The sequence below is a fragment of the Branchiostoma floridae genome, chromosome 7, assembly GCF_000003815.2.
Source record: "Branchiostoma floridae strain S238N-H82 chromosome 7, Bfl_VNyyK, whole genome shotgun sequence".
Lineage (NCBI taxonomy): Eukaryota > Metazoa > Chordata > Leptocardii > Amphioxiformes > Branchiostomatidae > Branchiostoma > Branchiostoma floridae.
In genome coordinates, this window is record NC_049985.1 from 11,209,199 (window position 1) to 11,234,150 (window position 24,952).

Sequence of the window (24,952 nt, forward strand, 5' to 3'; positions counted from 1 at the left end):
GAACATTATGAAGATGACATAATGGTCTGTGAAATTCAACTGTCAACTTCAATTGATAATGTATGGTACTCGTGTATTGGCCGCTACAATGATCGGTGTGTTGTACTGGTAACTTTTGGAGAACGATGTTAATGACCGATTGTGGTACTAAAAGGTGATTGCTATTGTATAACTTGTTTTGTAGGGACAGCATGCGACGATGTATTCCCAGATGACGGAGAAAGCGCCATGTATGAACTTAAGGCCCCCTCATCTCCTGATGATTCCGACATCTTAATATTCACGGTTGAGGTCAGCCTTTACGGGAGGGGCTCATCCCAAACCTCACAGTCTGTCACCTTACAAAACGGAACTGTCCTCAACATCGCCATTAGGTAAGACGTTGGTTTTATATCATAAAACTGCAATTTATGTTTGCCTTCTTATTGCCTAAACTCACGGTTTAGAAAAAATCTAGAAAGAGTGCTGTGCGTCTTACCAAGTGTATAACGGTACATATCCTTATACGTAATGATGGCTGACCTTCAGTGTTCAGGGGATACTTTTTGGTTATTATTTAGGTGTGATGCAAACTGCGAGGCGAATGCCAGCCCATCCGAGAGGCTAGTTCTCCTGACCCATTGCGACAACTGTCCAACAGCAAGCACTGCATATCAGTGGACTCTGAAGGGAGAAAAACGCATTGATTGGGATTTTGATACGACAACCGGAAACACGTCACAGAACCTAGTGGTTCGCAGCAACATTTTTGAGGTACTTTACCTCTCCATGTCATCATCAACACTTTAATGCCTCATTCACTTGACAGTTCTTGATCAGTATGATTCACGGTTCAGAGTTAGTATACTTTATACTTATTTGATTTAATCATCTTTGTGTATTTCTATCATTTAGACTGGGGACAAGTACACCTTCAGGGTAGATGTGATTTCCGATGTCGGCACCGGTTTTTCTGAATACAGTCTCAGCATCAACAAACCCCCTACTGTTGGATCATGTGTGGTCAGCCCTTCGTCAGGTGTTTCAACAATAACGCCATTTGACATTTCGTGCGAAGGTAAAGTAGCCGCCCTCTCAAATGAGCTAATTTCAACACATTCATTTAGAGCATCATGAAACAGTAGCTGATAGGGATTAATTTATTTTATCTTCCTCAGGAGTCCATGATGATGACCAACCTCTGACCTACAGTCTTTACTTCAACAACGAAAGAAGTGACGACACCGCCTACACCTTACTCCATACTGGAACGGTACATTACTATATTTTCCCCTACTGTACAGACTGTCATGATTATCTTTCCCATACTGTACAGACTGTCATGATTATCTATCCAGCCCTCAGTTACGTTGGCCTGTGCCATGATACCAATTCAACCTGAATTCTCCTGTGATTTCCGCCATGTGACGCTTTATCATCTATAGTAGCCTATGTAGTACGTTGGGAAAATTCTAGTTGATTTTAGTGTGACGTAAGAGTGGAATTAGACGCTCTCGGATCAGGTGAGCAAAGAGTGTTACTTTGAAATATAATCTTACACAAACAATGACGTTTCTGATTTTACCTCAGACCAGGCGATTTCCGCCTCAGCAGCTCCCAGCTGGACAGGAACTTCGCGACTTCAACATCACGTTAGAAGTTCGCGTGTCGGATGCTTTGGGCGCAATTACAATCATCAGAAATATCAATGCGCAGGTAAAGTTGAAGTTGCTATGTTAGAGTTTCCCTTCGAAGTCAAACTGGATTTGCTAATTGAGATATATCTGCTTTATATGCACAATCAGATCAAATGTCAAGCATACAAGGGCAAGTTCTTTTTGAGGTTCTTTCTCACGCGATTCGGGTATATCGAGTGAGCTGAGTGAATTTCGTCAGGATCGTTTTCTGAATGGTTGATAGTCAAGCCAGCTAAGTCGACTGATGTTGTTTGAAGCTCGACTTGAACTTGACTTACGATGATCACGGTGTTTTTATGAACAAATATTCATCTCACTAGCAACACAGTACAAACAAAATCTGTTTATCCATATTTCTGTTGTAAGGTCCATCCACCAAATGTGGAAGAGACGGAAGCGGTGCTGAGCAGCCTCAACGAAACTTTGGACAACCTCCGTGATACTGGGGACAGCCGCGCCCTCCTCCAGCTCACCAACAGTCTTAGTTCTGTTCTCAACGCAGCGAACACATCCTCCTACAGCAACGATGCGCTTTCAACGGTACCCTGAAAACGCATGATATCCAAGCCCATAATGTCTTTTTACTATTTTGCTAACATCCAGGCAGATTTACCAGTGGTACAAGGTAGTATCACTGGCCAAGTAGGATTATTGCCAGCCAATGGGACTCAGCGGGCCATTGGGAATCCACCAACTGACTCCCTTTGGCCGGCAATACTCCTTGGCAAGCTTTGATGCTATCTTATGCCACTGCTAAATCTGCCTGCAAATTACTGTCAGTGTTGCCTGGTGTGGGGTGTGAGCCAAGTCAAATGCAGCATGTAAATCTGCCTGAAAATTACTGTCAGTGTTGCCTGGTGTGGGGTGTGAGCCAAGTCAAATGCAGCATATTGGCACTTAGCATTAACGGAAACTTGACTGTTACGTAATTTACAATACATCAAATAGCTTTGCATTAATGAAGCAACAAAAATGATAATTTTTTTCCTTGTCTAGTTAGAAAATTTATTGCTTTGCTTTAGGTCTTAAGCTCTCGCCTTATTTTGTATATCTCTCAGGCACGTGACGGACTCATTGACTCGCTGGCGACAATCCCTGTTCAAAGTCTTGAAAACATCGATCAGGTGTCAAGTGCCTTGGGCCAGGCAACAGCGTCGGAGGAACAGGTTACTCCAGACTCTCAGGTTCGTGTTTACACAAACAACTCAAAGCCATCTATAGTACGAGTATTTATGATCAAACTTGTCCATTGAGACCACTTGAGGGGCCTGGAGAAAATTTAGTAGACAGAAATTCACTAGTACTATATAGACAGGATTTCACTAGTACGAGGGCGGTTCAAAAACTAATGCCACTGGTTTTATAACAGGCTCATGTTTTCATCAAACGAGTTGAAATTTGACACAAATGTACAAGAATATATTGTCTTGGGATTGACATATCTCAATTTGTTGATAAGATTTTTATGAGTGACTGAGTTGACTTCAAGATGACTACACCCTTGTTATCCCGTCGGAAGAAATTAGAGGGTCAATGAACGTGCAATTGATAACGTCTCTAAATCACTTGTAGCTATTGTAAGAAACTAAAATTGCACATGTATCAAGTTGCATTTCTCTATAAGCCACATGCCCATTTTCATCTTTTAGATACAATCACTTATTATTATTTCGTTCCTGGTGTGAAGTAAGGTAGTCAGGGTCGTAATTAGCGGTGTATTAGGGGTGGGCTTCTTAGAGTTTCCATAACCGTTTTTTTTTATTAACTGAGAAAAATCAAACTTAAGACACTTCTTGAGCTTGAAACAGTTAATAATTGTGCCAACTTTCGCATATTTTGGCTGATAGAAAAGCAGTCTACAAAAACCTTTATTCAACAAATCATGTATTTGGCTATTAATCAAACTGCCTGAAATATAGCAACTTGCTCCATTCTAGTGGCTGTAAAAGATGAACCATTGAGAGTTCAAACATGAAATTATGTTATCTATAGAGACATTTGATATTATACAGGTGAAATTTCAGTTTCCTGCAATAGTTTTAGAATAGTAAGATCTAGAGGAACTGATCTCCTGACAAGCCTTAAAGGGGTATGGTCATCTTAAAATCATCTTAGTTGCTCATAAAAATCTGAACCACAAATTGAGATATGTCAATCTCAAGAGGATATAGTCTTGTACATTTGTGCTAAATTCCAACTCATTCGATGAAAACATGAGCCTGTTATAAAACCAGTGGCATTACTTTTTGAACCGCCCTCGTACTATATAGACAGGATTGGTGATGCTTGAGTCAATGGAAAATTGTTTTAAGACAGAGGCTATGACCCTTTAGTCCTACCGCAGACACGGTCATTTGTACAGGTTTGACAGTATACATTCTACCCACATATAGCATTTAAATAGAAAAGAGCATTACAATCTTCTAGAAGGTGCCGAATATATACTTAAAGGCGCTCGTTTGTTTCAGGAGAGAGCTGCTCAAACTGTGTTGCAGATGTCAGAATTTCTTGAAACACCCGAGAATAAAGATGTCGGTCTCGAAAGACTGGAGGAAACAGCATCCTTTCTTTTGACAGGTAAGTTTCCTTACCTTCAAATTAAGACCGGTACCAATTGGTTTAATGTATGCAGTGTCTCATTCAGGTACAATCTGATGTGGTACATATGTATGATCATGGATGACATGTTTGTTTTGTTCGGCCCAACAGCGTGTGTTAACATACTTCGAGCTTCAACAGCCTCGGCTACAAAGAACAAGGTTTTGCCATCATCTGAAACCCGGGAACTAAGCTTGAAAAGGGTAGGAGAAACTTTAGTGCTTAAATGATAATATCGAAATATACTTCTTACTCTTGGAGCTTTTTATTAACTAGCTAAAAAACATGGAATGTTTAGAGTAAACAGTTTAAAGTGATTCCTTAATAAGTTGGATGTTTCATGACTGATGCTGACGGGAACGTTTCTCAGTCGTTGTCAAATATAACAAAGCGCCAAGATATCGCCATATATTTTATTCTGAACGCCATACACATGTACACACGCACGCACGCACACGCGCGCGCGCGTCTCTCTCTCTCTCCCCCTCTCTCTCTTTCTCTCCCTTTCTATCTCCCTCACACGTTTTTATTACCGTTTTTACGTCTGTATATTCGTTTCATTACAGAACAGAAATGCCACACAGACAACTTTTGATGCGATCGGAAAGCTAAATGCTGCGGTACTACATCAGAAGGTCCCGGGAGAGAGCCCGACGACATTCTCTGTAGGTGAATTCAGTTCGGCGGTTGAAAAACAGCGGTGTGATACAACTGCCTACGAGAAACCGCTCGTTTTTCGAGTAAATGGCCAATCAGGAACGTTTTTCGTGGTTGAAAAATTGTCAAGATTACTTGGGGACAACTGTGAAACACAAGGAGATGTCGGAATAGAGGTAGGTAATTAATGGTACTCGATAAGAAGACGCTTTATAATGATTTTGGCTATTGCTTGATTGTCAGTTTCAATTCAGTAATACCATGTTTCAACGTGCTTAGTTCATGCATAGATTCATTCTGACTAAATCCATTTCGTTTTGAAGAATTTAAAAACACCGCGGAATCCTTACGCCTTCGCCGACACGTCTGACAATGTCAAGTCGGAAGTGGCAGGACTACAGTTCATGCAGAACGGCAGTCCCTTGGAGATCCGGGACTTATCCAACCCTGTGGAGGTCTTCACCCGACGCTTGTCATCTCAGAAAGAACAAGCAATGACTGAGCTAGGAACGACAGAACCTTCTTGGAAGAAGAACACAATACGGGTAAATATGCGATACGTTAGTCTTACTGGTCTTCATCAAAAGACTGCTGCCATGTCAATATTTCTGACCTGTAAATTTACGATACACATTGCGTTATTAGGAGTAAAAGGCCATTTTTTGATGATTTCTTTACATAAATAAACGTGAGTAGTAGATCCTTGCTTATGTCGTGTATGGCTCCTATTGTTCGTTTTCATTATTTCCCAAGCGACGATTGTTTGTTACTGTTATACTGAATAGCCCTACATTTCAATGTCATCTCTTTTTTTCTGTCAACTCATCCTGTCCCTTAGACGAAATTACATCCTTATTGTTGCCTTTTCGGTAAAAGATTATTGTTTTCTTGTGCAGACTCATCAGTTCAACGCGACTCAGGGGAAGTCCCTGCACATCACGGTGACGCCTCACCTGGCAAATGTGTCTGTCCGACTGCTCCTGAAGCAAGGGCAAGAACCAGTCCGGATTGATGAGTTCGACAGGAATATAACACTACCGCTACCAGGTTTGCACTTACCAAAACTGTATCAAGTTAACTTATAAGACTCGGAACCTGATAGGTCCTGGGTTCGATACTCGCCTTGCCTCGACTTTGTGCTCCAAATAAAGTCACAATGGTCTATGCATTGGACAGACCATTGATTTTACATACGTTGATCATAAAAAGGTATGTTTATATGTATATACAGATGGCGACCTGTACACCTTGTCACTGGGCCAAACAGAAACTTTGACAGCAGATAGGTGGACTTGGTTCATACCCGGAAGTGATCATGACGAAGAGGATCCTGTGGAGTACACGTACCACCTAGGTATCAAAACACATTACACTCACATAGCTAAATTGAAAAAAAAATTTAAATTGTATAATACTTACCTTTCTTATTACAGTATATAGTATATAGTGCTGCATTCTGGCTCTAATTCAAATTCACGCGTATATTACGTACGGCCCCCTTTCCACTAGACGTGATCGTGCTGCGCTCTCACTGCTACCCAACACGGATGTGTGTAACCTTCAATTTCATACTGAGTATATGTATGATACAAAGTGTAAAAGTCTATCGTCAAAATATTCGGTTTTTTCTATACAATTGGTTGAGCGAACTGTCAAATTTTAGGTTGCAGAGAGAGTGCGGCGAGAGCGCCGTCCAAGTGGAAAGGGGGTACAAGACTCGGAACAATATATAATAGAAGAAGTTATTCGCCTGCAGCCCTCTATGGTAATCTAAGTGCATTTTCAGTCCACTACCATTTTCTGCTCAGTCATTAGTGGCTTATTCAGATACCTTTGAGTCACTATGTAATAAGATACTTGTATAAGGACACCGAAGGAAATGTCAAAATTACGATTTGATTCACCATCATTTATCATGGGTCAAACGCGGCATACGTCCGATGTATGATCCTCTGTATGATAGAAATGACTACAGTCTTGTGTATAGCATTGCAGATTTGTCTTAGTTAATACAAATGTACCATCAAACGTTACTATGTTGTATTGCATATGTTGTATGAATGCATGCATGCATGAGAAAAGTATTTTACAATTTCAATTTCCACACATTTCAGGGGTGCAGCATGTCCCGCACACTGAACAAGGCGATGTAACCCATTCGGTTCCTCCTGAGTATCGCGGAGAGAACTTCACATTGAACTACACAGTTCAGATCTACTCCACACAATGTCTCTATTTCAACGAGGAAATAGAAGACTTCAGATCAGACGGCTGCCAGGTAAAAATAGGAAAGTCTCATCAATAACATATTGCAATGATAAAAGTTTTCATGTCAACAAAGTACAAACCATCATTGTCTTCTATCCAGGTCTGCCAATCCCAAATGCTGTATTGTTTTTCCATTCTAATGTATTTTTCATTGTTGGCGTCAAGTTTGATTTCCAGTCGTGATGCTAATACGGAGGGGGGCAAGGGGCCAGTCCCTGGCCTAGGCACTTAGGCAATAGGCAGGATGCTAATATCAGCAGTTTGCTAGAGTTCATTGCTACTGCTTCTTGTACATTTACATGTTTAAATCATTTAAAGTACATACTTAAGTATTTCTAAAACAACATTTGGGGATAATAACATCATCTAATGTTATGTTTGCTTTTATTCCTTGTATATGTGTTCAGCCCGGGCCTCTCACCAACACCAGTCTGTCACACTGTCGGTGCGACCATCTAACAGCGTTCGGGTCCGGCTTTCAATTCTTCATCGCGCCCAACAAACTCAACATCCTCAAGGCGTTTCAAACACGTAAGTTCAAACAACAAATATCTATTGCACCCCCACCCCCATCCATGTTTGTTAAAACAATCTAAGTATAACAAGTATCTAATCACAGCTTCACCTCAATCAAAACTAGAGTTAAGCGACCTCATGCCTCCATGAAATATTTTGCGCTTTTGTAAATTTCATACAATAGACAAAGACATTAACATAATTTATGCTTGGTGTTGTTACTAACGTACATATGTCACAATTATTAAATTCATTAATCATAAAGCGGTTTTGCAATATTCACATAAATAATGCAAGTAAGTTCCTCATTACCATACTTGGTATCTGCTTATATTCCACCTATCATAATAAACATATGTTACATTTATGGAAGTCCAGTTATTGAAAACAATTGAATTATACAATTTTCATCATTAACTATGCAAATTAAGTCTCCATTTGCATAACATGTATATCATTATGAACATCTTTGCCTAAGCTACCTGCAAGCCTAAAATGATGCCAATCCGTCAGTTTTTTCTGCAGTTATCCTCTTTGGAACGTCTTAACAAAAACGCCCCTGCAGTTTAGAAATTAAATGTTAGTGGGCTGAATCTTGCCCTACTTTGTCATGACACTGAAAGCTATCTACCACACAAATGTCAAGACCATATCACGTCCAGGACAAGAGATACATAGAAAAAACTGCTATGATAGAATATTCTCATTAATTATGTAAATGTACTCCTAGTTTGCATTATTAGAATCACATTTTGCATTATGAAAATCCGTTGTTCCCTTCTTGAGTTATGAAAAAGGTCTTTTTTCCAACAAACCCTACCCATTTTGCTATTAGTAACTACTTGGTATGGCCCGCCAGTCTGGAAACTGACATGCGGGGTCAGGGAGTCTGACCCGTGGGCCTTGGGAATCCGTCAACTGTCAGGTACAGCTGCGAGGGGTGGAATAAACCACTAGTAATGCTTCAGAAATGTTTGACAAAAATGCCCCTGCCATCCCAAAGCTAGCCGTTATGGGGCCAAAACTATTGTCACTAACTCCTGAGATCAATAGCTATCTAACACCAAATAATCGTGACCATAGCTTGTTCAGAGCACGAGATAGCAAGACCGGAAGTTGTGCTGCAGTACCAAGGGAAGCCTCTAGGGGGCCCAAATTATAATCATTTTCAGCTTTTGTCACACCCTACCAACACACCAAGTATGAAACCAATCCGTCCAACCGTTCTTGAGTAATCTTGTTCACAGACAGACAGACAAACGCAGGGTAAATTATAATCTCCATGACTTGTCGTGGAGGCAATAAAAAACACGGACATCAGATACTTCAGTGGACGACAGATTCTGGCCAAGATTGTGGAGCTCAAGGACGTTTTGCGAAACCAATGCCTTTGTGGTATCTGTTTTTATTTCATTTTCTCTAACGTATTTCCCCTCCATTAGTGAACTTTAAGGAGAACCCAGTTGTTCTGATCGCGCTCAGCGTTGTGGTTGGGATCTACCTCCTCACTGTGATCTGGGCCCGGCGGAAAGACAGACAAGATACAAAGAAGGTATAATAATACAGCTGTGTGTGTGACAGATAGGTGCTTAGTTAATTCATTTGGATGATGTATACGGTATAATAACGCGTTATTCCTTTCAGGTAGTATAGCTCTGTGTATCTTTTATCAATTACCATGGGAGCCCTGCAATGGGCCTCCGACAACGCTTTACACTAATTAATTTAGAAGGACCATCTAAGCACTACAAATATGTAGAAATACACTTATGCATAATTTACCCACTTGGTTAAAAAAACTACGTAAATTAAATAGATTTACAGAATTACAGGACAAGTTACGGTATGCAGGTCTCCTTATCGGCCATAAAAGGGGATAAAGTTACTGCTGAGACCTACCGCCATACTTACATCTGTCTGATATGGTTTTCCAGGTTGGGGCGACGATTCTTCGCGGAGATCAGAACGGTTTCAACGACCACTTCTACCAGATCATAGTTCTAACGGGATCGAGGTCTCAAGCCTCCACATCTGCCAGGGTGAGAAACAGTCGACTTTCATTGCAAAGTTGTCTGCCATATACTAGTAACTTGTGTAATTTTTCATTGTTGTGGACATGATGACTCGTTATCTTCTCTATCCATACAATATAACATGTACACATCATACATTTCTTTTTGGCACACAGCCATCAACAGAAAATTTTCTCTTTAATTAGGTCTTTTTGACGCTGATTGGAGAAGGGGGCAAGTCTGGCCCGCATGAACTCGAGGACAATAACCGCACGATCTTCAGGGAGGGAGGAGTGGACACTTTCATCTTGCCGACTAGTCGCCATCTTGGATCCTTGTACGCCGTGCACGTGTGGCACGACAACACAGGACCTTGTCCTTCATGGTGAGTACTTTCGACTGACTGATATCAGTAGTGTGTAGTCAGCAGGATAGTATTCTGTGTTCAGGCGGCTATTCATTTGCATAAGTTATGCAATGATAATGTAGATATGCTAATGACTTGCTAAAGATCATCTAATGGTATACTTATGGTATGCTAGTACACGGCAATTATTGCGTGATAATGACAAGCAAACAGTACAAGGGGAATCATCATGACATCCAAAGTGTTTGCATGCTGTCCTTGTTTTGTACACAGGAACTCACTTTGTTATCGTCTTTTTCCCAACCAACAGGTTTCTGGACAAAATCATTCTGCAAGATCTTAGCGACGGCAAGAAGTACTCTTTCCTGTGCCAGAGGTAATGAAAACTGACTGATGCAACACATACATGTAATGTATATGAGATGATAACTTTCTACTGTAGTTCCCAGTGTCTTTGTTTTCTTTTTTGCTTTGCAAAACAATTTGTGTTGTACCTGGCAGATGGTTAGCTGTGGAAGAAGGTGATGGAAGGGTAGACTGCTTGCTCTCGTCAGCCACCGACAAACAAATATCAACCCTTAGCCAAGTCTTCAGTTCACAGACATCCAAGGTGCTAACTTGATACATTTTATGGGGTTAAAATTTACCAAAAATATAAGAACCTGAAATGATATTTCATAATTATGTTTGGATTAAAAACGTTTTGCTATGCTTGAGACATGTGCGTATTTTTTGTAGTTTTTACGCCTAGTGAAAATATCACTTAATTCATCTGAAACACAATTAGAACCATATTTGTTATTAACACGCGTTTACGTGTTAAAATATTTAACTGAATAACTAATCAAGTCTCCCAAGTACATGTACACGTATAGTCTTGCGGCAAAGTCTTTCAGATATTTCAGATTTTTGATATTGCCAGCAATAAAACTCACCGCACCATTTTTGTATCATATGATGTAATCCGTACAGTAACACCTTATTCTGTGTCCCAAAGGCCTTCAATGATGGTCACCTGTGGTGCTCAGTGGTGGGACGGCCTGCCTACAGCCCCTTCACCCGTGTCCAGCGCGTGTCCTGCTGCCTGTCACTGCTGCTCTGCACCATGGTCACCAACATCATGTTCTTTGGCCGGGAAGCTGACTTCAGCAAACCTCCTCCAGTCGACATCCTTGGTTTTAAAGTGCAGATCCCGATATCGTGGGCTCAGGTATCAGTCTTGCCTATTACGTCCTAAAAGAAAATGTATAGTGTACTCTACAGGTGGCCGCTTCTTTCGTAGTATATGATGTGTCCAGTCGATCTTGACTCGTCCACGTAAAAAATGCTTCCACTGAAATGTGTGATTTATAACGTATTGATTTCACACTACTTACAGTTCATGATCGGCGTACAGAGTTGCCTCATCATTTTCCCCATCAACCTTGTCATAGTGGAGGTTTTCCGCCATGTTGCATCTCCCCCAGAGAGGAAGGCCAAAGATCAACATGTTTCAAGTGGTGGGTAGAAAAAAGATGTATATCTTATTATTGTAGCAACAAGTATGGAATGGTTGATTGCAGACATGTAGATCTGATCAAATGTTACATGTTCAAAACGTATTGCACGATAGCTGATGGCTGCTTCGTGGGGGGTTAACAAAAACGAGAATTTTCTAAGGTTCCATTGCCCTCATAGCGCAGAACTCATGATATCTTTCTCCCCTATAGCTTCTTCGACGTCCTCAGATGTCATTGATCTTGAAGAGATCGAGCTTCAAAAGATTGACAAGGCCTGGGACTTCTACCGGCAACCATACACCGGTCGGTGGTCATTTTCATGTATGATATATTCGTACGGTGATTAATCGCGATTGCCTTCGAGATTTTTTGTCTTGATTCTCCTCATAATAATTGATGCTTTAATGTCCAGATAAGAAGATGACTGAGGACAAGAGGAAAGGTTGGATTCTTCCGTGGTGGTGCGTTTTCATAGGTGAGATATCTGATAGAAAAGATACTCGGAATATGTAAACTAGGATAGATATTTACGTACGTTGTCATTGAAGGCAAGCATTATTATTGTAACAGTGACGATATCAATACGTAGCTCACACTGACGTGAGACAGCCATTCTCTAACTGTGCTGTAGGGTTGATGTGTTCTAGTCAGAACTGACCGATACCATAGAGGGGGAATGTTTATGATGCTTCCTCATCTTCAACATGTGTCAGTGTAAATAAGAACAAATGTGTAACTTTCCATCTGCGTTTGTCTCCGCTAGCCTGGTTCCTGGTTTTTGCCAGCTGTTTCCTTTCTGCACTGTTCACCATCCTGTACGGGCAAGAGTACGGCCGGGAGAAGGCTGAAGCCTGGCTCTTCATCTTCTTCACGTCCTTCTTCACGGATCTCCTCATCCTGCAGCCCGTGAAGGTGGTTCTGCTGGCAATCGGGCTCACACTGGTGCTGAGGGTAAGTCACACTGGTGCTGAGGGTAGGTCAAACTGGTGCTGAGGGTAGGATCTTGCAGAATACCTCGTATTATCATATTAAGTACTTTTGAAGTGATCTACGTATACGGTACAATAATGTGTTGATAGAGTACTGAATGAAGCTTGGCAATGCCAAATAATAGTACCAGCAAATATCTCAACTGAATAGAACTGAGGCTATTGACAAAAATCCTGTTAATACGAAATTTATGACATCTTTGACAGGATGTCCTTGTCTCCATAAGATTTTTGGCACTATTGACAAGATGTGAATGTAACTAACATCTGATGCACTATTAACATAGTATTCCTTTGATAACATTGTAAATGACACCTTATATGTCTTGTTGAAGTTTGTATAACATCACTAGTGCTCATGTCGTGACTTTCAGAAACCTCATGACGATGCAGAAAACCAGTCGCCAACCCTAGACTACGACGAAGTGTGCGCCTACCTATCTACCATCAAGGTGAAGTAACATGGGTTATATGTTCGGGTTTTAGTAGAAGTTAGGTTCAGCCAGTACCAAAACGGAAGGCTCTGTGTTGTTTCGATCTTACATGATTGTGATAGGTCGGGATGAGCACCACAGAAAATGATGCATTTGCAATCATTACGCTTCGGGATCACGAACAAGTTTACAAGTTTCAATGACCTCAATTGTTGTCGACTGAGAGCCTTTTGTGCGGTTTCTAATGAAACATTTCACCACATCCATCCAACAGGCGACTCCTGTGAAGAAATGCCGCGAAGAACCACCGGACCCGACCAAGCTGGCTGAAATGCGGGTCCGCCGTTTTGTCGAGATCAGCATGAAGAGCGCCCTCTACGAGTTTGCGTTTTACTTCATGTTCGTCCTGGTGTTAGCGGTCATTGCCAATGGACCACGTGACACCGGCATGTTCCACATGACTCAAAATCTTCGGCAAACTATGAACAATGGAGATGATTATTCTTTTAAACAGGCGAGTGCAACTAATAGAATAGCCACGAGATTATGTCATTACCTGTGTTCAAATTCAAGGTATAAGAAAAAATATGAAGCAAGCAGTTAACAATTTACCTTGACTTGTAAACACCTTCATATCTTGTGTCCTTACAAACGACCACAATGTTCACACATTTTCCAGAAAACATAAACACAGCTTCGTGAGTAGTTTGTTTCCATATTGATGACGATTCGTTTTAAAGCTGATGATATTTATGTACCTACTCATTCACGACTACGCAGGGCATGTTGTTCTTGCGATTTTCGATCAAATTGTTGCACATATTCCGTTTCGTGGATCTTACAGATCAACGACGTTCAGAGCTTTTGGAACTTTATACGATACACACTGAGTCCTGCGTTATACGGCAACCAGTGGTACAACGGTGGCAGCAGGGAACCTGGTGGATTTATGACGGACAAGACGTCATATGTAGTCGGAACTGTCAGACTAAGGCAGCTGAGGGTGGCCAAAGGTAAGCAAACACTATCTCTTCCAACAAACACTGTTTAATGACTCAGTTTAAGATGGAAAATTAATTGATTTTTCATTCACGTTTATAAACAAAGTCTCCACTGAAAATAGGGCCATAATATTACGTGTGTCTCACATATGTTTCCACAGATAGTTCATGCAAGTTGGCCGAGCCAGTTGAAAGTATCTTCCAGGACTGCACCAATGCGTATTCCTACTTGACCCAAGACAGCAGCAGCTATGGGATGGGTTGGTCGAAGACGCCTCACGCAAATGCAAGTTCACTGGTGCAAAATGAAACCAATCCTTGGGTGTACCGTCATTCTGCAGGTACTTCCATTTCATATCACACTCGGTAGGTTAATCTGGGTAGGTTACGGCCCCCCAAATCTTCAATTTATATGACCTTAGTTGAAGTGTGTGGATGGGTTGGTTATTTGGTCGGTCGGTCGGTCGGTTGGTTGCTTGGTTGCTTGGTTGCTCAGTTGGTTTGGTTGTTGGTCAGTATTCAATTTTGTGTCGTGTGATGATTGTCTTTGGTGTGACTGACTCATTCCTTTCTATATGTGCTATAACGCTGTCCTGCTGCTGTCACAGATAACCCGGTAGTAGGGACACACTCCACCTATTGGGATGGGGGCTACTACGTGACACTCGCCAACATCACGCCCACCGCTGTCCTCGCCACCGTGGCACAGCTGGAGCCCAGCGGCTGGATCGATCGGTACACCCGAGCCGTTTTCATCGAGATGACGATCTACAATCCCCACGCCAACCTGTTCTCCGTGGTGAACCTGCTGACTGAGTTCACTGCCATTGGAAAAGCCTATCCCCATGTGGACATCACTACAGTCCGTCTCTACCGCTTCCAGACCATCTGGGCTTGGGTTGTGGTCGGCTTTCAGGGACTCTTCATCATCTTCACCTTGTACTTCGCTTTCAGGGAATGTGAGTACACATATCCATCACGTTTTTGTCCAATGCTTCAATGTGTTCAATTCTAATGCACTGGTATAAAACTCTTTGCAGACGCTGCTTCAGGCTTCTACTTTGGAACATTACAAAACGTCTGGTAGGGAGATACTGAGCATGCAGCACAAATGTGATTAAACTATGTCCTCACGTTCCGCTCAAATGTGATATTTTACTCCTTAAATTTGCTGTATTACAGTGGACCATATCGTGAAGCTACGGAGCTTGTACTTGAAGACCTTTTGGGGCTGTGTAGAACTGAGTTTGGCGATCCTATCTCTAGCGGAAGTCGGGGTCATGCTGTACACATTGTACATTGTCCTCGAGTTCCAGTCAAAACAAGGGGCAAACACGGGTAAGTAATTATGTACAATCGTACATATGAAGCGATAAACCCACTTATTCTTCAGCATAGATAGAATGTATCCTTCATTGTTCAAGACATATTGAAGAGCTCTTGAATTTGCAAGTCATTTGCCTAATAAGGACATTGCTATATTTTCTTCAGGACCAGTTGAGAAAACGTTTGAGAAGTACCGCAGGGCTGCGTACTGGGACCAGATCAACACGTACGTGCTGGGCTGCTTGGTTTGTGTGGGGACACTCAAACTGCTGCACCTCCTGCGGTTCAACAAACACGTTGTTCTCGGAGCAGGTAGGCAATGATAATATTCTAGTTAAATTCTTGGTGTTTTTCTACAGTTGGCTTCTTTCATGTTGTTATGCGTCTACTGTCTAAGTTTGATGTGTATTTGGCTGGTTGAAAATCGAGACTAGTCAACTAACTCAGTAGATTGAAAGTTGATAGTAAAATCAGTGTGTCCACGGTTTCAAAACAAAATTAAAGCTCTAATTCCCTCCTACATGTTCTTTTCCAGACACCATAAAGAAGGCAGCCGGGCCACTATCCGGGTTCTTCTTGATTTTTACCCTAGTATTCCTCGCTTTTGCGTTGTTTGCCGCTCTCGCGTTCGGCCCTTCGGAGGATGGCTTTTCGCCCTTCATCGCCACGCTGGAAACGCTGCTCACGATCTTGCTGGGAAAGTTCTATGAGATGTCAGACCAAAAACCGATCATGGGACCGCTCTTCACCTTCTCGTTCATCACGTTCTTTCAGTGGGTGATAGTCACCATGGTTGTTGCTATCCTAGACTGCGCCATACACGAGGTTTGTAAGCGGCTCGTCCACATCTAGTAATACGTCTACTACTTCGTGTTTTTCTGGACTGTCCTTCTGTCTTTTTAACAAATGATGACCAATACTAAAGATAATGTTTAGATTGAGTTGAGCTTCATTTCGTTTGATAATTCTTAGTTGTCCCGATTTTGGTATGGAACGTTTCTCTATGTATGGTCAAATTCAAGCAGTCTATAAAAACATTGTTAGTCTAATTATAGGGTATGTTTGATTTCAAAAAGGACAGGAGAAAATGATTGTTTGAGAGCTGCACGAGTTGGTTCAATGTCCGTATATCATTTGTTTTCACAATGATATCATCATGCTGATTCTACCATCAGGTTGCAGAAGAGAACTCCCAGCAGAAGCCGGAAACTGAGCAGGTTGCAGACCTGATGTTGGAGCGACTGCAGTCCTGGGCAGGAGGGCTGCTACAGCGTGGGAAGGGGAGGCCATCGGCAGTCATCAAAGAGACCTACAAGCCTACAGAGGAGGAGCTGACGGACTTCTTGACAAATGCTGATTTCATACGCTTCAGGGGCCAACAGGAGAATTCATCAACTGCAATCGAATTTTGCATTGAGAATCAAATGTCAATGCTTGTGTCATGGTCAGTCACCGAAGAGACCTACAATCCTTCAGAGGATGAGCTGATCGACTTCTTGGCAAATGCTGATTCCATGCGTTTCAGGGGCCGACAGGAGAACTCGTCAACTGATGTCGAGTTTTGCATTGAGAATCAAATGTCGCCTAGGTCGTCATCACTCATCAAAGAAACCTACAATCCTACCGAAGAGGAGCTGGCAGGCTTCTTTAAAAATGCTGATTCCATGCGTTTCAGGAGCCGACAGGAGAACTCATCAACTGCTATCGAGTTTTGCATTGAGGATCAAATGTCTTCTGGTACGGCTTAGTTTCTTTAGACAGACTACAATATTGCATTATCATGGGTTTAGCTTATTACATATGGAAGTGTAAACCAAAATTTACGCAACTATGTATGGGATATATAATGATGATGATCTTTATTTGCATGTTCCTGCCCATGTGGGCTAAATGCAGCAAATCCCATGATGGGATACTAAAGACTAAGTACTATTACATGTAGTATTACAAATGAATAAACATTACATCCGGAGCTATATAATGGATTCCACAGTACTGTGTACGTTGGGCAAAATGAAGGATGGGTCTCACTTTGAACATTTTCGTACCAACAAACATGAATTCATGATTATATTACTAGTATTTTATCTTTGGATTACGTTGCCCTGCTCCATATTGCTAGCAATGATACAGTATAATCTAGGAAATATAGACATTTGAAAAGTGATATGCGGACATATTCTAAATACCAAACTTCTGAAGAACTGTATTAAGTAGAGGTTATCTGTACATACCATATACTCAGTGCATGTTTTTGAAAGCTTCCAATATTGTCTCCAGTTTTCTGGGCTTGTACAGTACTTTTAAGAAGTGAAGTGTAGACCGACATCTGGTTCTTTTTACCAGAATATATCGGTAGGAAGGATTGTATAAGGACATAGACTGATCATAGTTCTGCCCATGAGGAAACACAATAACAGTTTACCATTCGTACTATTGCCTATACCATTGACAAGATGTTGCAGTATAGAAGTTGCAGAATATCCGGAAATATGCCATTAACAGCCATATGCATAACACTTGTAAACGGTGAATTGATTTTTTTTATATAGACATCGTCGTGTTTGCAAAGAGACAAGTTATTAGGGATCAGCTGTGTCGAAATTACAATTATATAAGTCTTTAAACTTTCGCGGTGGTTTATTTTCGCGGTGACTTTTCCACCGCACATCCCTGACACCACGGATACTACTACAGAATCGTTTCAGCAGGTTATTTTTTTCCTTCTTTGTTGAATTTTTCAACATGAAGTTAGGCCATGTTGATTTGATTATATGGATGACATCCTCCGGGAACTCCAAAACTGATGCGAGCGAGCGAATAAAAAAAAAGTTTGGCCAAAAAAAAAAGTTGCCTTCAGTATGAAATCAAAGTGGCCAGGAAGGTTGAACATAGGACTAAACACACATAGTATGGTATACCATGATCCTCTGGACCTGAATTTTCTGTACTGGTACCCCTTCAACCAACAATAGATTTTTTTTCTTCCCGTCCTTTCACATTCTTATTCTTTGACTTTAGATTCATTTTGGCATTCTATATATGGCATTAGTTATCTGTTTTCTAATACTTTTTTTCAATCTACGGAATATTTGTGCTCATTTTAAAGCTGCTTTGCACAATTTATTGTGTAGCGGAAAACTTTTTTTTTTTTTGGAAATGGCCGAAAATTGGTGCGAGCGCGGATGTCATCCATATAATCAAATCAACGTGGCCTTATGAATACACACAGAGAAAATAAGGTTATTAATACACAGTCGCTTCCCTCCTACCGCGAAATGAAGCCACCAGGAAAGTTAGTAAATCTACAATTATAGTGCACTCCGCATGTTGTTCCAATCACGACTAGTTACATAATGATGATTCATTACACATACATAGTTCAAATTTTTATGTTTAGATGTAGTTAACATGTTTCTAATCAATAATGCAATAATTGACCACCCTATAAGATCAATAGAGATATTTCATTTTTATTCAGCTCATAAAACCAAGCAAAGGAATAGATATAACATAGAAGTACACAATTTACAGCAATGGACTTAATTCTCCATTGTTTCAAAGGAATTAGAATAAAGATGAAAATATATTTTTCTTTGCTGTCTGTCTTCGATGTGCGCAGTGTGTGTTTCATGCCTGAGACTTATGCAAAATAGGTCCTCATGCATAAATGATATTAGTTGTCCAACTCCTCCGCCCAAATAACAAAGGTAGACAATCTTATCTAAAGAACGAAGCTATACTAGCATTTTCTGACCATCTATGCAAATCAGGGTGAAATTTGCATATTCAACGGTGTTTAGCTTTACGCAACTTCTAAATACCACAGGTATGACTGTCCCGCCATGTACCACTGTGAAATCATATCATAATGTCATTAATCATGCAAATTGGGTCTTCATTTGCATGATTTTCTATCAACATTTTTCTATTTCTCAGTTGCATATGTCACAGACTCGAATAGTCTCATCGCAGAGCGGAGTTGGATATGACATTTCCTCATTGATCATTCAAATTAGATTCTGATTTGCAAAATAACCATCTAATCAAGCATCGCTTAAGCTATCTAAATGCCGAAAATCATGACGATCCATCAACTTCTTCTCAAGTTATTCATTGAGCCGGCTCCTGTGGTTAAAAAACACTAGGTGGCCCAACGTTCCACTGCAGTACCGTAACAAGCCGCTGGGGACGTAAAATCCAGTCATTGACAGGTCTCATCAAGACCTACCTACATAACGTTACCAAATACCTATACAATCCATCCACGCCGTCTCGAGTCATGCCATTCATACTCACATACATAATAATACACATGCTACCGAATGTTTTTTTCTTGACGAAGGTAATTTCTCACCTCATTACTAAGTCATATCAGGCTCAACCGAAACTGCGGTGTGAAACCACGATGGCCAAATGCTGCGAGCGCCGTCGTGCGACATATGTGAGAACTACAACAACACAAGCACAGACAACAAGGTGGGAGGGTGAAATCAGTACGTAGGTCGCTGCGCGCTGAAGTCAGTGAAGATGAACTACGCAAGGTTCCTCAACGCCGTCAGTAAGGCGAGGGTCGCATCACCTATCCGAGAACTAAGTGAGTCTGTCACTCAACACTGAACTGTCTGGCTGATATAACGTCCTTGGGTAATCCGAACGGTGGACGGTATGAACCTGTCCTCAGTTATAAACTTACATATGCGTGGTTCAACAGGTAACGAGATATTAAGAACTGCACTAAAGCAAATATACAAAAGTAACGGTCTCCTCTGTCAGCACTGGAACACCAGTACTAGAGTGGTCGTCAGCACTGGAAGTCCAGTGCTGAGCCGGCGTCAGCACTGGAAATCCAGTGCTGAGGCAGCTTCAGCACTCGAAGCCCTCCTGTCAGCACTGGAAACCGAGTGCTGAGACTACAATCAGCACTGGATTTCCAGTGCTGAGGACATTTCAGCTCTGGAAATCCAGTGCTGACAAATATTCTGCACTGGAAACCGAGTATAAAATGTATAAAGTTGGTGAAAAGAACTTACATTCTGTAACAAAATGTAAATGGACAACTGTATCATAAAATGTTTTTTAAATGATGCTTCTTTGCCGCACAAGCAGAATGTATAGTCCACCTGTAACTACCTATTCTTTGTAAAAAAAAAAGCGATCTCTTTTAATACCACACAGATAGGCCAGCTGTTAGTTGTCTAACTCTGACTACCTATTGTTTTTTAAATGATGCTACTTTGCCGCACAAGCAGAATGTGTCGTCCACCTGTAACTACCTATTCTTTGTAAAAAAAAAACAAGCGATCTCTTTACCACACAGATAGACCAACTGTTAGTTGTCTACCTCTGACTAAAAAGACACTACTTTGCCACAAGTATAGAACTCAGACAGCCGTACGGACGCATGCTAAGTACACGAATACTACGTTCAGCACTGGAACGTTCCAGTGCTTTATAAACGTCAGCACTGGAAGCCCAGAGCTGAAGTTTTTACAGCACTGGTCTTCCAGTGCTGAAAAGTTCCCGAGCACTGGTAAATCCAGTGCTGAACCCGTTACTTTTGTATATCAGCACTCGGTTCCAGTGCTGACGGCGGTTTCAGCACTGGGTAACCAGTGCTGAATGACCTCTGCCGCGAGTTCAGCACTCAGGTACCCGAGTGCTGACGGCAGTTCAGCACTGGAAAACCAGTGCTCGGAGAAGTTCAGCACTGGAAATCCAGTGCTCGCATTGGGTTCAGCACTGGAATTCCAGTGCTGAGGGAGCTTCAGCACTCGAACAAGGCCGTTCAGCACTGGAAAACCAGTGCTGACGTTTCTTCAGCACTGGAAAACCAGTGCTGAGGCCGATTCGACCCATTGATTCAGCACTGGAACACCAGTGCGGAACCCGTTACTTTTGTATACTTGCTGCACTAAATAACTTGCTCGGCAGACAAGTGGCAGAGGGAGGTGGCAATATTACATGTAGCACTTCATATGGATCTTCAGATGTGTAATTTCCATAATCACCATTATGCAAATTGAAAGGATGGGTCCAGTCCATCGGCCGAAAACACCCGCAAGCATTGTTTTGATAAAGCTAAAAATTTTGTGAGGATTGTGACAACTCTATTTAAGTTATAGGGCATTTTTTAAATGAAACAGTTGAGTCCTAGGTTGAAAATGCTTAGCTAAGTACAATGTATCTCTAATTCACTTGCTGTGCTAGCCTGGGTCAGGGAGTCTACTAGTACTGAAGTTAACTTGTGAATGACAATAACTACAATGTTCTGTCTTAATTTCCTTTCAGCTGCGATCCAACAGCGAGGCCCCCCTACCCTCATCTCCCTGGCCAGTGGGATGCCCAATACTGACATGTTTCCCTTCATACAAGCTTCGGTAACTCTACCGTAAGTACCTTATCATAAAACGTTAATGTGGTATTGCATCCTTGGTCGGAAGTCCTCCTAGGAGACGGAAACTCCAAACAACAAACCTGCATTTGCTGGGGCCGTCTTACACGTTGCATACAGTTGCCCCTGTAGGACTAGTGCGCCAGTGGACGAGAGGGTGGAGAAGGACGTGCACACCCCTCCTTCACCTTAAAAACCCAAGTGCAGGCCAGGCAGACGGGTCGCCTTAAACCCGTCCGCCTACCATTGTCTTCCGATACAGACGGATGCCAACAATGTGGTATTGCTTCCCATGTTAATTGCATGACTTTTGTGTTCTTAATGACGAATGCATGCCGAAGTACTAGTCTGATAAACCAGTTCGCTGTTTGAACTAACCCACATATGTAAGGTCAATTAAACTATGCTTGATACATGTCCAGGTATTGTTTCAAAGTCTTTTTCATTCAAAATTTACATGTAAATTGCCTATAGCCAGTAGAGTAAGTTGAGATTATTTCTTCAATCTGATCCATATTATCTTTGTCTTCTTAGGGATGACAGCCAGCTGCATCTGGATCAGAAGTTGATCAAGAGAGCTCTACAGTACTCCCCTACACCAGGGTAGGTTCACGCTACAGTACTCTCCTACAGCAGGGTAGGTACGGCTACAGTACTCCCCTACACCAGGGTAAGTACAGCTACAGTGTACAGTACTCCCCTACACCAGGGTAGGGACACGCTACAGTACTCCCCTACACCAGGGTAGGTTCACGCTACAGTACTCCCCTACACCAGGGTAGGTACGGCAACAGTACTCCCCTACACCAGGGTAGGTACGGCTACAGTACTCCCCTACACCAGGGTAGGTACGGCTACAGTACGCTCCTACACCAGGGTAAGTACAGCTACAGTGTACAGTACTCCCCTACACCAGGGTAGGGACACGCTACAGTACTCCCCTACACCAGGTTCACGCTACAGTACTCCCCTACACCAGGGTAGGTACGGCAACAGTACTCCCCTACACCAGGGTAGGTACGGCTACAGTACTCCCCTACACCAGGGTAGGAACAGATATTCTCCATACTGCAGATACTCCTTAAGACACATGAACTTAAGAATCTAGAGACAAGGAATGATGGAATAAAGAGGAATGGGAGAAGGGAAGAAATGAACCTTACACAGTAACAGGTACATCTGTGAGTTATCACATCTGTACAATATACTCACCAGGATACCCATCAATGACTGCATCAACAGGTGCACCTGTAAATTGTAACACCTGTATATTGTGTCCACCAGGATACCTGAGCTGGTCCAGTGGTTGAAGCAGCTTCAGGTGCAGCTACACAGCCCTCCCACCTGCAGCCTGGGCCCTGACCAGGGACAGATGGACCTGTGTGTCACAACCGGGAGTCAGGAGGCACTGTCAAAGGTAACCTGTAATTTTTTTAAAATACATTGTAAATTATATTTATAAATTACTGCATTACCGTCAATTTTATCATGAAGTAGATGATAAAGAAAGTAGTGACAATATTGAGAGTCAATGTAAAGAGTAAAGGGTTTTTCTTGGCACAGTGCACAAGTTGTGCACATTATTGGTAGATAACAAATACAAGGGAATACGAATACCTTTACAAATAAGTTTGTAGTATACAAATAGAACCAAAGAGAGTTGAAAACATTTGTTTAACTTTGCAGACATTTGAGATGCTGGTCACCCCCGGAGACAACGTCCTGATGGACCAGCCCACCTACCCAGGAACACTTGCGGCAGTGAGTATGACCCATGACCTTGACCTTCAGTATTGTATTAACCTCAAAAACAACAGCCTTACAAAATTGTCTGGATAGTATTCAACAAAATACAGTAAACCGGATTTGATCTGTCGATGAAGATTAGAATGATCCATGTTATAAGAATATGCCAAAATACTCAAGCAACTCAGGATATGATGTTGGAAACGGTCAGTGTCACTGACGAAAAACAATGTATGTTGTTTGAAACGTTTTGACCATTTCCAAAATCATATCCAGCTGCTTGAGTAACTGCTTTCTGGCAGCTGTGATCAGTGTTTTGACAACTGTGTTTCATCGTTGATCACATTCTAATAGGATCAACAACTGTGCTTCTTCACTCACTCACTTAATCAAATCTTTCAGACATACATAATTTGATAGATGATATCATAAGTATCAAACCCTTTGTTCAAAATAGCACTTTCCAAAATGCTGCTGTACTGATTTTTAGTACAGGTCTCTTACCAATGTTTTTCCTTTGCGGTCAGGTCCGCCCTCTAGGCTGTAACCTGATACCTGTGGAGACTGACCAGCTGGGGATGAGACCAGATGTCCTGAGGGACGTCCTGTCCAGGTGGACGCCCCAGGACTGTAAGAATCCGCAGTCTGACGTTCCCAAAGTCCTGTACACCATTCCCAATGGCGGGAACCCCACTGGAGCAACAATGTCACTGGACCGGAGACAAGAAATCTATGAGGTAGGACTAGATTGATCCTGACTGTCCATCTCAATTTAGTAGAATCCACTAATAAGAGAATGGCAATTGGTGGTTCAACCAATGAGACAGTGGCTGCATGTCCATCAAATATTTTTATTTTTGTGTTTTTATTGTGCATTTCTACTTTTTGACAGAGGTGAGCTATTGGATAGGTCTGAATTCTACTGCTACACTGCTGTTTAAGGTCCAGTTGCTTACTGGAATACACCAGAGTAGTGCAACATATTACACATAAAGAGTTGCATCTACTGAAGCGCAAAGAAGTCTCTTACTGTATTAATAAAATGAATGTCAATTAACCCGGAAAAAAATTTATAATTTCAGATAGCAAGGAACTATGACCTGATGATATTGGAGGATGATCCATACTATTTCCTACAGTTTGAAAGGGTGAGAGAAATATGCAAAATTTCTTGTATCTTGTTTCAAAGTTAGAAAATGTAGTGTGAATTTTATTAGCTATAATGAAACAATGCAAAGTATTTTCAACTTCTAATTTTCAACTTCTAATTTTGGGAAACATTACATATTTTGTAGGTTTTATGTGAAGGCAAAAAGTAATATTATAGCAAAAAGTAATATTATAGAATGTATTCTAGATCTGAATATTAATGCTGGCTTTTTTTTTCTCGCAGCCTCGCCTTCCCAGCTTCCTGTCCATGGATGTGGATGGACGGGGTCTCAAGTTTGACTCTTTCTCAAAAATTATAA

The 24,952-nt window shown here is 41.6% G+C and overlaps 3 protein-coding genes across 3 annotated transcripts in view; all 3 read left to right on the top strand.

The window, feature by feature from the left end:
• Nucleotides 1-14,450, top strand: part of LOC118420012 (polycystic kidney disease protein 1-like 2) — a 77,956-nt gene extending 63,506 nt beyond the window's left edge. Inside the window, exons 12-40 of the mRNA XM_035826716.1 lie at nucleotides 185-374; nucleotides 561-753; nucleotides 895-1,057; nucleotides 1,158-1,252; nucleotides 1,570-1,695; nucleotides 2,043-2,216; nucleotides 2,735-2,860; nucleotides 4,145-4,253; nucleotides 4,386-4,477; nucleotides 4,841-5,107; nucleotides 5,255-5,476; nucleotides 5,828-5,978; nucleotides 6,163-6,285; nucleotides 7,046-7,209; nucleotides 7,607-7,730; nucleotides 9,158-9,267; nucleotides 9,650-9,754; nucleotides 9,934-10,112; nucleotides 10,405-10,470; nucleotides 10,596-10,704; nucleotides 11,092-11,304; nucleotides 11,473-11,593; nucleotides 11,804-11,896; nucleotides 12,006-12,068; nucleotides 12,357-12,544; nucleotides 12,957-13,034; nucleotides 13,291-13,530; nucleotides 13,861-14,029; nucleotides 14,179-14,450. Coding sequence (XP_035682609.1) covers nucleotides 185-374; nucleotides 561-753; nucleotides 895-1,057; nucleotides 1,158-1,252; nucleotides 1,570-1,695; nucleotides 2,043-2,216; nucleotides 2,735-2,860; nucleotides 4,145-4,253; nucleotides 4,386-4,477; nucleotides 4,841-5,107; nucleotides 5,255-5,476; nucleotides 5,828-5,978; nucleotides 6,163-6,285; nucleotides 7,046-7,209; nucleotides 7,607-7,730; nucleotides 9,158-9,267; nucleotides 9,650-9,754; nucleotides 9,934-10,112; nucleotides 10,405-10,470; nucleotides 10,596-10,704; nucleotides 11,092-11,304; nucleotides 11,473-11,593; nucleotides 11,804-11,896; nucleotides 12,006-12,068; nucleotides 12,357-12,544; nucleotides 12,957-13,034; nucleotides 13,291-13,530; nucleotides 13,861-14,029; nucleotides 14,179-14,387 — 4,262 coding nt within the window. The 3' untranslated portion in view covers nucleotides 14,388-14,450. The remainder of the gene's footprint in view (nucleotides 1-184; nucleotides 375-560; nucleotides 754-894; nucleotides 1,058-1,157; nucleotides 1,253-1,569; nucleotides 1,696-2,042; nucleotides 2,217-2,734; nucleotides 2,861-4,144; nucleotides 4,254-4,385; nucleotides 4,478-4,840; nucleotides 5,108-5,254; nucleotides 5,477-5,827; nucleotides 5,979-6,162; nucleotides 6,286-7,045; nucleotides 7,210-7,606; nucleotides 7,731-9,157; nucleotides 9,268-9,649; nucleotides 9,755-9,933; nucleotides 10,113-10,404; nucleotides 10,471-10,595; nucleotides 10,705-11,091; nucleotides 11,305-11,472; nucleotides 11,594-11,803; nucleotides 11,897-12,005; nucleotides 12,069-12,356; nucleotides 12,545-12,956; nucleotides 13,035-13,290; nucleotides 13,531-13,860; nucleotides 14,030-14,178) is intronic.
• Nucleotides 14,451-14,481: 31 nt separating this feature from the next.
• Nucleotides 14,482-18,091, top strand: LOC118419111 (polycystin-2-like). Its single transcript, XM_035825415.1, has 5 exons — nucleotides 14,482-14,976; nucleotides 15,200-15,355; nucleotides 15,509-15,655; nucleotides 15,879-16,168; nucleotides 16,519-18,091. Exons 1-5 carry the CDS (start codon nucleotides 14,778-14,780, stop codon nucleotides 17,089-17,091), a joined length of 1,365 nt encoding a protein of 454 aa, XP_035681308.1. The 5' UTR covers nucleotides 14,482-14,777; the 3' UTR covers nucleotides 17,092-18,091.
• A 1,667-nt stretch (nucleotides 18,092-19,758) lies between these two features.
• LOC118419877 (kynurenine/alpha-aminoadipate aminotransferase, mitochondrial-like) overlaps nucleotides 19,759-24,952 on the top strand; it is a gene marked incomplete in the record, with an annotated part of 8,099 nt that continues 2,905 nt past the window's right edge. Inside the window, 8 exon segments of the mRNA XM_035826531.1 lie at nucleotides 19,759-19,940; nucleotides 21,635-21,734; nucleotides 22,272-22,340; nucleotides 23,022-23,154; nucleotides 23,424-23,498; nucleotides 24,011-24,220; nucleotides 24,566-24,631; nucleotides 24,877-24,948. Of these exon segments, the coding sequence (XP_035682424.1) occupies nucleotides 19,874-19,940; nucleotides 21,635-21,734; nucleotides 22,272-22,340; nucleotides 23,022-23,154; nucleotides 23,424-23,498; nucleotides 24,011-24,220; nucleotides 24,566-24,631; nucleotides 24,877-24,948 (792 nt within the window).